Raw genomic sequence first — 10,028 nt, forward strand, 5'->3', positions numbered from 1 at the left:
GGGATTTTGTCACGACTCGTCCCGGTACCCGGTTGCTTTATTATGTCTGTTACCATGGTTTCTGTTCGCGTCGTCCCTCCCCTCGTGTTACCTCAATCAATGTAACCACAGTCGCCTGCCTCTTGTTACCTGTCTTGTATTTAAGTTATTTGATGTTGTTGTGTCTCCTTGTTTCTTGGTTCCTGTCTGTCAGTTATGTTTCGGTTGGCCAGTCTGTCGGTCGGTCAGTTAAGTCAGTAAGTCAGTACACTGGCTTAGGTCAGTACACTCTGTCTGTCCCGGTCTGTCGATCGGTCAGCAGTCGCCCAGCTCCAATCACTTCATGACCGATTTTCACCATGATTTCATTTGGTTAATTTCCCTTCATAACATTTTACCTCACCTACTAATGACCAGGCCTTGCAGTCCTTTTTAAAAAAAAATACAGAAAACCAAATATCTCCTCATCAAAACTAACTAAATAATCCTCCACTCTCGTTCATCATCTGTGATATGAATTGTAACCCATAAAGCAGATAACGCAAATCATAATATCCGTTCAAAGGTGCATCACTGGAAACTCCCTTCAGATGGGAGAAACTTTACTACAAAGTTTATTATCCAAAGTTCAAGCATGTTAATGCACACACACAACTTCATTCTGACACAAGAGCATTGTGGATAAATGATTTCAGTGTCATGTTTGAAATGCTACAGTTGGTTTCCTCCATCATGAAGGATGAATTATTATCAGTGGCAGAGCCCTCCCGTGTACCATCTTTTCTGTGGCTATCAGGGTTGGATCGATCATAAATAGTCTTGTGGTGCATCCCTGAGATAAATTGTTTGAAGCAGCAAATGTGCCTGTAAACAAAATGTCTTATGCTTCAACACTTTTGTCAGAGTTTAATAAGGCCTCTGGTTATGGCGCTGTACACCTCCATGGTCATGGGAGCGAAGGTCTTTTTGGCCGCGTTGAAGTAATATAATGGATCACTGATGAGGCCAGGGTCAAAGCCTTCTTCCACCAGCTTGACTTTCTTCAGTTTAAATGTGCCCGTCATCTCCAAGGAAGGCTGAATTACATGTTTTGGGATTATAAGCACAATATACGTACGTACACATGCAGAAGGAAGCCTCACCTGGATCCTGATGAATCGCGGGCAGGCGTAGACCGGCAGGTAGTTGACAGCCTGCCTGTAGGTGTCGGCGCAGTCAAAGTCTTCTCCTTCTTTCAACGTGATCGCCGCCATGCCTGCTCGTCCCTCATTCCCTATTACGGCAAAGCGTTAATGCCATCTCATCTCACGTACGGCACGAGTCGTTGACGCCTTACCGTTCACCTTAACACCGTAAACGTTGGCCTCTAAAATGCAAGGCGCCAAGGTGAGGACATCTGCTACCTCCGACGTGGCCACATTCTCACCCTTCCATCTGTTCAGAAGAAAATGAGTTTCACCTCATTTCAAACCCTATTCCTAAATTGAAACCCTAATTTAAGACCCAAACCTACTTTTAAAAACCCTACTTTAAAATATTGGTCATATTGTCACTTCACGACTGACCTGAAAGTGTCACCAACACGATCGTGAAAGTAGACAAAGTTGTCCTTGTCAAAGCGAAGCAAATCTCCCGTGTTGAAGTACAAGTCGCCTTTTTTCAACACGTCGCGGAGCCTCTTCTTCTCCGTCTGCTGCTCGTTGCCCGCGTAGCCCACAAAGGGCGACCTCTGCGTCACCTTCCCCACCAGAAGGCCCGTCTCGCCTGACAGACAGCCATGACGCACAAACGTCTACACCCTTTTGAAATGTTCATTCCTCTCTTCGTAATGGCAAACATTTTTGAACATGACCTTTTGTTTTTTTAAGTGTGTTCAGCTCACCTGTGGCTGCCTCAACGCAAAGACCCTGAGCGTTTCGGATAGGCTCCTCCTTCTCGATGTCAAACTTGATCAACAAGTACGGGAAAATTAACTGGCGGGAGAAGTTTACGGAGTGAGATATAAACCAACAAGCAGGGAATGATAAAAATTTTCACCTACCCTGTGAAAAAAGTTCATCCGTCCCACAGCGCCGACCTTAGAGGTGTAGTTAATAAATCCGATGTTTCCCTCTGTAGCCGCGTACAGCTCCTTTACTTTAATGTCACCGAAGCGCTTGAGAAACTCGGACCAGACGTCAGCGCGAACTCCGTTGCCCAGGGCGATCCGTACTTTGTGGTCCTTCTCATTGTCCTTCTGCAGAGGGGAACAACATCAGGGAATTGGGATCATCTTGAGTGAGGAGATCGTATCTGACCTTGGGCGTGTTGCAGAGGTAGCGCATAGTCTCGCCGATGTACTGCATCACGGTCACGTTATGCTCCCTGCAGTCGTCCCAGAACTGAGACGCGGAGAACTTCCTCTTCAGCACGACCGATATACCTGCAGCAACAGTCACTATATGGACATTGTTCGCAGAGCTTTTGTTCAAATCGAAAAGGGCATGACCTCTCTCGATGCAGCCCCCTAACCCGATGAGGAAGCCTGAGCTGTGGTAGAGCGGCAGGTTGATATAGAAGACGTCGTTTCTTGTGACGCCGCACAGCGATTGGAGGAAGGATGCGGCCCACATCCTCTCGTGGGTGATGATCGCTGCTTTAGGCAAACCTATAAGGGACAAAAGTATTTTTTTCTCTCATATAAAATTCTCAAACACACTCAAAGGAGTTGTAGATGTTTTTGTCCCGTTCATACCAGTGGTTCCAGACGTGTAGATGTATATAGCAGTGCTCCTGACGGTAACGTTGGCTCGGAGGTCTTTGGGCATAGGTTGGTCCGAGGCCTTGGAGATCTTGTCAGCCAAGAAATTGACACCCTGCAACTTGAACGTTTTTGTTAGGAAGTACACGTTGACCCCTCGCTCCCTCAACGCTGGCAAAACTTCCTCCACGGCCTCCTGCAGCTCTGCAAACACATATACATATTCTTGTCATTGCTTGACTTTTCAGAAAGGAAAAATTTCTTCTGGCAAAAAATAAAATCGGAATAAAATAAAACATGATTACTATTAACTTTTTTAATTTGCGTGTATTTTATATATAATGATTTCATTATTTAATGTGAATAATGCACCTTAATAGTAAACGTTTAAGGTTTCATGCTGGTAGAGTTCAGATAAAAGCATATAAATTCAATATGAAGCATTTTTGTCAGACATTTTTTTTCCAGCTCAACGTTTTCTTATCCAAGGTAGAAGGAAAGGTGTACACGTGACCTTTAAACAGGATGGCCATAGTTCGAATGCCCAACCTCAGAACTTTGAGGTAGACCACATCAACCTGCTGCAAAATTATCATTCAATCATCAGCCATAATTATTACCATTTTATTAAATCGATTTTTACGTGATTCTCCTCATTTTATGAATGCTTTTGCCCGTCATTCTGTTTTAATATTTAAAAGTGGCCCTTGAGGATGAGTCTGCCCAACTACGGCCCACGCACGTCACGCATCTCACCTGCCGACGTCACCAACACTTTTGCGCCGCAGCAGGAGAAGCAGTGCAGCAGAGACTTGGATCGGATGTTAAAGTTAAGCAGAGCAACCGGACAACCCAGTTTGGCGAGTCCCAGCCAGGTCCACACGAGGTTGGGCTCGTTGCCCAGAAAGAGGGCCACCGCGTCCCCCTCCCGTAGGCGCGCCTCCTGCTTCAGCACCCGGGCAAGCCGGTTGCTGCGCCGGTCCACCTCGCCGTAGGAGAAGCACTCGCCCTCAAAGTGCAAGAATGTCTTGTCCGGGTGTCTCCGGACCGCTGCAAGGAATCCGTCCAAGACGCCATAGAATGGTTTGCTCCGTTTGTACTTGATCAGCCTGATGGCGAGCAGGAGACTCCGGAGGATGTAGACGCAGTCGTCCAGCCAGTAGGGGAAGCGCGTCCTGAGGATGAGCAGAAAGCCACCCACGACCGACAGCCAGATGAACATCTCGAACCGAAGGAGCTGACGAAGGACTGCGGCTCCGATCACAACAAGCCGCACCGTATGGGTGCGCGTGGTGCATTTGTGGCGAAGTTCAGCCGCGACACTTGACCCCTCCTACTTTCTGCGTGTTTTCAGGTTGCCACATCTCTTCCCACGCCCAGTCGAGAAGACACTGCGCGCGTTTTTCTGCCCTCGCATTCGCATTCGCATTCTCCATCATCATATTGGCCCATCACAATCAACAAATCAAACTAATTTAAAAATGATGAACTGTGACTGAAACGAGATGACATTATGGGACAAATTATTTACAATAAATAAATGAATGAATGAATGAATGAATAAATAAATAAATAAATGAATGAATAAATAAATAAATAAATAAATAAATAAATAAATAAATAAATAAATAAATAAATAAATAAATAAATAAATAAATAAATACGTTTGAATTTCAATAACAATGTAGTGATGTGGTGGGAAAAAAAAACACTACAAGCTCTCTTCTACTTCTACAGCAGTTTGACAATAACAGGTTTTTGGAGGTAACTTGTTTTAAAATAATAGTATTGTAGTGTAGCAGGAAGTTCGCATAAATCTCCATGAGGGGGAGGAATGTCAAGTATGAAACTGAGCCTTGTTTGTCTGATGACTGATGGCGTGAGACAGGGAGTGGAGGAGGGGGGGCGTGCGCAAATGCACAAAAACACACGCACGCACGCACGCACACTAAACATCAAATTGGAACTAATATACCATAACACTTAATCCCGGTTAAAGATCCACCCTGAACAACAATTATAACTTTCACTTTTAATTCTGAAATTGCACCTGTCCGCAGCTATGAAAAAAGTCAGGCAACAACAGTGTTCGTGGGCCATCCCAACACAGCTACAAAACATGTATTATGAAAATTAATTTCTACAACAATTAGCACCAAAATCCTTTTTTCAAACTTAACAGTGAATAGTTTAGCAAATAGTCGCAAGTATTATATACATTCACTAACACAGCCATCAACTACATTACAAAATAGATTTCTTTTTTTATGGATCAAGTATATCAAAATATGTTAAATTTTGATCTTGCCTGATAATACTGCATTGACTATATCCATTGTAAGTGGGACATATTTCTTCTCCTTGTCATCCAAGAAATAGAGTGGATCATTGATAGCAAAGGGGTCAAAGCCTTCCCTAACCAACCTGGTCTTCATAAGCTTGAATGTTCCCGTGACATCTAAGGAGCTCTGCCATTAAAGTGGGATTTAATATTATTTGCAAATACAACTCATTTGGAAACAAGATGCTTTGAGTACCTGAATCCTGATAAAACGTGGCCTGGCGTAGGTCGGCAGGAAGCTTTCAAGATGCTTGAAGATGCCTTCAGAATCCAACGTACATCCGTCTCGTAGAACTACGGCCGCCATGCCTACTCGGCCCTCGTTGCCTTTGAGCAGAAAAAAAAAGATATTTATTTGCCCTTTGTCACCACACAAACTACTTTGGAATTGTTTGGGAGATTGTTCGATTATTTGTGGAGTTACAAGCAGAGTTCCATCACTGACCCACAATACATGAGCGATCATTTGTGTATCAGGTGTGTGGTGCCATTGTACAGTAACCGCTTTACTCTCCATCTGACTCAGGTTTCCTTTGACATGGGTGAACTTTACATTCCACATAAAATGAGTCACAGTTCAGGTTGAAAAAGAAAACAAACATTGCAGGTGACACTGTTCTAAAACGCCCCTAGGAACCTCGCTGAAATGACGCAGTTGGGCCTTCACTGCAGATTCAGGTGAAAGTTTAGGACTCAAACATCGAAAGAGTTCCAGACACGACGGGGCACACATGCGTGGCATTGTTAAGTGGCTCAGATGTGTGCGGTTGTTTCCAGAACAGGTAAGTGGGAGGACGGGTTTATCCATGTGATGCTCATTTCTTTTATTTGGAATCGTAGCTTCCTGCTGTGAGTCACAATGAAGACGTAAAAAAAAAAAAATCTGTTCAGAAATACATGATGAAAATAGCTACAGGGTCATCTCGACAACAACGGTGACATGTTTTTTTATCTTAAGCATTCTGACACATCCAAATATAAACAAACATTCAATTAGTTGCTGTTTGTGCCAGACTAATAAAGCTTGCTGATTGCAAAGTACACCACGCGATCGTACTGTTAACACGCTCACCAAGAGGTGGTGCAATTCCAGACAACTCCACAAGAGGGCGCAAATACCAGCCACAAATATTGGCTGCTGCCGCCCAGCAATTATAGAAAGCCAACAATCAAGACCTTCATTAACCTTTTTGCAGAGCATAGGAGAGAGTTTTACTGTATCACTCACTTTTATCAGGTTGTAAAAGAAAGAAAGATTGTATTCATTTATGAGACCCACGTTACATGGTTGTGAGTGGTGCACAAATACGTACGTACCTGCCACATCTACACCATACACGGTGGCCTCAGTGATGCAGTCAGCCTGAGTGATGACATCAGCCACTTCATTAGTGGACACGTTCTCTCCCTTCCACCTGTTTAAAAAACACACACACACGTCATACTCAGCTCAAACGAAGAAAAGAAAAAAGAAGAACCTCACCTGAAAGTGTCGCCGATGCGGTCTTGAAAGTAAATGAAGCCGTCTTTGTCGAAGAGCATCAAGTCGCCGGTGTTAAAGTAGACGTCGCCTTTCTTTAAGACGTCGTGCAGCTTTTTCTTCTCGGTCTGCTGCAGGTCTCTTGCGTAGCCCAAGAATGGCGTGTTTGCAGATATCTTAGACACCAGAAGGCCAGGCTCACCTAGTCAAAAAAAAAGTACTGATAAATAATACATTTATACAATCAAAAGCAAATGGATTTCACTAACCACCAGAGTCAATTTTCTGGTAATTGCTGTGGGAGTGACCCACCTTCAGGAACCTGGATGCAGAGACCCGATGAATCCCTCAGAGGTTGCTCCTCTTCCACATCATATTTGATCAGTGCAAAGGGATAACGCCACTGCAAGACAAACGATAAAGCTGATTGATTAAGAGCTAAAGAAAAAGCGCCAAATGAAGTTCCGACTTACTCGAAACAAGAAGTTGGCTCGTCCCACAGCGCCGATCTTTCCGCAGTAATTCATGAAAATAATGTTCCCCTCCGTTGCTCCGTAAAGCTCCAGGATTTGAATGTTTCCAAAGCGGTTTAGAAAATCTCTCCAAACGTTGGCTCGGATGCCATTGCCGATCGCAAGTCTTACATTGTGGATTCGGTCGTTGGGTTTCTATCGGGAGAATAAAGAAATATTGCGCCTTGGTTAATTCATATATTTCTCCTATAGTGAGAGATCAAATCTGATGCCTACTTTTGGTGTGTTACATAGAAACCGCATAACTTCGCCAATATACTGTATGGCAGTCACGTTGTATTTCCTGCAGTCATCCCAGAACTGAGACGAAGAGAATTTACTCTTTAGCGCAACTGTGATACCTGAATACAAAAGAACACATTCAACTAAGTACAGTAACACTAGTGAATATTGTGACAAGTGTCACTCCTGTGATTGACCGGTGAATGAATAGGTGGCACATACCTAACTCAATGGCACCCGCGAATCCAACAAGTCCGGATGTGTGGTAGAGAGGGAGGCTGATATATAGCACATCATCTGATTTCAAGTTGCATGAGCTCAGAATCATAGCCATGCGCCACAGTTTGTTGTGAGTTAGCACAGCTGCCTTAGGAAGACCTGTTCAAAAGAAGAGGGAAGTGAAGAAGCCATTTTGCAAAGTCAACAATCCAATGTGGCTCACCTGTCGTCCCTGATGTATACACGTAGAAGGCAGGACTGTGCATGTTCAAATGCGATCTTAAATCTTTGGCGAGGGGTTCACAGGACATATTTGTCATCTTGTCTGCAAAGCCGTGCATGTCTGAATTTGTTTGTGTGTTCCCCATGAAGAACACCTTCACCTGTTGCTCCAGAAGCTCTGGGAGAACCTCCATCACGGCAGACTGCAAGTCTGAACACAAGTATATATTGGGGCCTATTTCAAATGTTGTCAGCCATTGTCCGATTACATAACGCATCCTGTTTGTTTGAAGTACTCGGCATTTAAGGTTACTCATTTCTGTAGGGGGAGCAAAGCACAAAACTTCCAAGTAAGAACCTTGATTTTGGTTTGCACAATGTTATTTGTTAAAGATTGCCCAAAAACTATTGATTTGTGGCCTGTAAGAGTGCTGAACATGGACAGCTTTCCATGTTCCAGTTAATTTGATTATGAAATCAGACAACCAGAAAATCCTGATGATTTGAAGAAAACATGGTACTATTTACCTAATTATGAACCTTTGCCGGGTGACGGCGTATTCTTACGCAAACACATTTATTTGCGCAGCAGTTGTAACCTCACAACAGTAAACATCTGTGGAACTATTTACAGATGTATGAATTTACAGTCTGTAATATTAGCACTTAAACGGGATCTTAATATTCGTAATGACAGACAGGTTATTTGAATACGACAAATTCATTTGTGGTTAAATTGGAAAGCATTGGTTTTACCTCACTAGTTAAAAACTTGAATGCCGAAATTTGCAATGACAGTGATTTTCTTTAGAAGTGAAAATAAACACAATATAATAAACATAAAATACTATTAAATATCGTTATATATATTTCAATGTATTATGTCAAAAATAGTTTTGTTTTTCTTACCACTTATTTTTTTATTTCTTAACTTTTAATTTTGGTGGCGCACTGGCTAGCACATCTGCCTCACAGTAAGGAGGGTGCGGGTTCGATTCCACCTCCGGCCCTCCCTGTGTGAGGTTTGCATGTTCTCCCCGTGTCCGCGTGGGTTTTCTCCGGGCACTCCGGTTTCCTCCCACATCCCCCAAAACATGCTTGGTAGGCCGATTAGGCGCTCCAAATTGCCCCTACGTGTGAGTGCGTGTGCGGATGATTGTTCGTCTCTGTGTGCCCTGCCATTGGCTGGCAACCGGTTCAGGGTGTCCCCCGCCTACTGCCCGATGACAGCTGGAGTAGGCTCCAGCAAGCCCGCGACCCCCATGGGGACTAAGCGGTACAGAAAATGGATGGATGGATAATCTTAGTCCTCAATTTGATCTAGCCAGGGAGGAAGGGGGATTTTCTTGATTTTTTTTTTTTTTTCCAAATTATTAACAATTCCATCATGGAGCGCTTGTCCTATCGCACAATGAGAATTTTTCTCGATACTTCACCTTGAGCCACCAGCAGAACTTGAGCGCCGCTGCATTTGAAGCAATGCAGCAGAGACTTGGACCTGATGTTGGTGTTGAGGAGCGCCACCGAACATCCGAGCTTGAACAGAGCCAACCAGAGCCACACGAACATTGGCTCATTGGCCACGAACAAAGTCACCGTGTCGCCTGGTTTAACTTGACCACTTTGCAATAGCAACCTGGCGGCCTGGGTGCTGAGTCGGTCGGCCTCCTGGTACGTGAACGTCTCATCTTTGAAGAGGAGGAGCGGCTTGTGCGGATGCTTCTTCGCTCGCTCCAAAAAGCGGTCCACGAGGGTGTAGTTGGTCTGGGTGTATTGCAAAACCTTGCGTCGTAATCGCAGATTTGTCACAATAAATTTGACATCCTGGTAGAAGTAAGGGAAGCGAAAAAATAGGCCAACTGCAAAGGCTGCGAGGACCAACCACAAGAGCATTTTTTCTTCGTCTGTGGAGCACAATCTGCATTTAGACTTAGTAAAAACAAAAATTGCACAATCGGCAGCATATCGTGGGCAGGGTCGCTCCAGAGATGTGGGTGGAGGAAAGTCAAGCCCACAACAACGCTCAGATTTCACAGGAATCCACCAAGTCAATGATTGCCAGTAAATGACCTGTCATGTGACATTTTTTCCACAACGTGATGGTGCAGTTTAAAACTTTTGCGCTTGTTTGCTTTTTTACTTACTGCCCGCTCCACTATTCAGTGCAGTGATTCTGAACTTTTATTTGATCTTAAAACATACTTAACTAAACGCTGCAATATGATTGGCTACCGCATCCGCGTAAAATACGCCTACTGTATTGTGTCTGTCTTTCAGAATCCAAACCATTTT

The 10,028-nt window shown here is 44.0% G+C and overlaps 2 protein-coding genes across 2 annotated transcripts; both read right to left on the reverse strand.

Moving 5' to 3' along the window:
• Positions 1–537: 537 nt before the first annotated feature.
• Positions 538–4,087, reverse strand: LOC133156802 (long-chain fatty acid transport protein 2-like). Its single transcript, XM_061282796.1, has 10 exons — positions 3,476–4,087; positions 2,714–2,923; positions 2,468–2,626; positions 2,277–2,401; positions 2,021–2,215; positions 1,862–1,952; positions 1,545–1,743; positions 1,316–1,413; positions 1,122–1,252; positions 538–1,055 (listed from the first exon to the last, which is right to left on the reverse strand). The coding sequence occupies exons 1-10, from the start codon at positions 3,939–3,941 to the stop codon at positions 879–881; spliced, it is 1,851 nt and encodes a 616-aa protein (XP_061138780.1). The 5' UTR covers positions 3,942–4,087; the 3' UTR covers positions 538–878.
• Positions 4,088–4,736: 649 nt separating this feature from the next.
• On the reverse strand, positions 4,737–9,739 carry LOC133156804 (long-chain fatty acid transport protein 2-like). Its single transcript, XM_061282797.1, has 10 exons — positions 9,173–9,739; positions 7,738–7,947; positions 7,518–7,673; positions 7,290–7,414; positions 7,014–7,208; positions 6,853–6,943; positions 6,544–6,742; positions 6,378–6,475; positions 5,257–5,387; positions 4,737–5,187 (listed from the first exon to the last, which is right to left on the reverse strand). The coding sequence occupies exons 1-10, from the start codon at positions 9,627–9,629 to the stop codon at positions 5,011–5,013; spliced, it is 1,839 nt and encodes a 612-aa protein (XP_061138781.1). The 5' UTR covers positions 9,630–9,739; the 3' UTR covers positions 4,737–5,010.
• Positions 9,740–10,028: the final 289 nt, after the last annotated feature.

Source organism: Syngnathus typhle, linkage group LG7, assembly GCF_033458585.1.
Source record: "Syngnathus typhle isolate RoL2023-S1 ecotype Sweden linkage group LG7, RoL_Styp_1.0, whole genome shotgun sequence".
Taxonomy (NCBI): Eukaryota; Metazoa; Chordata; class Actinopteri; order Syngnathiformes; family Syngnathidae; genus Syngnathus; species Syngnathus typhle.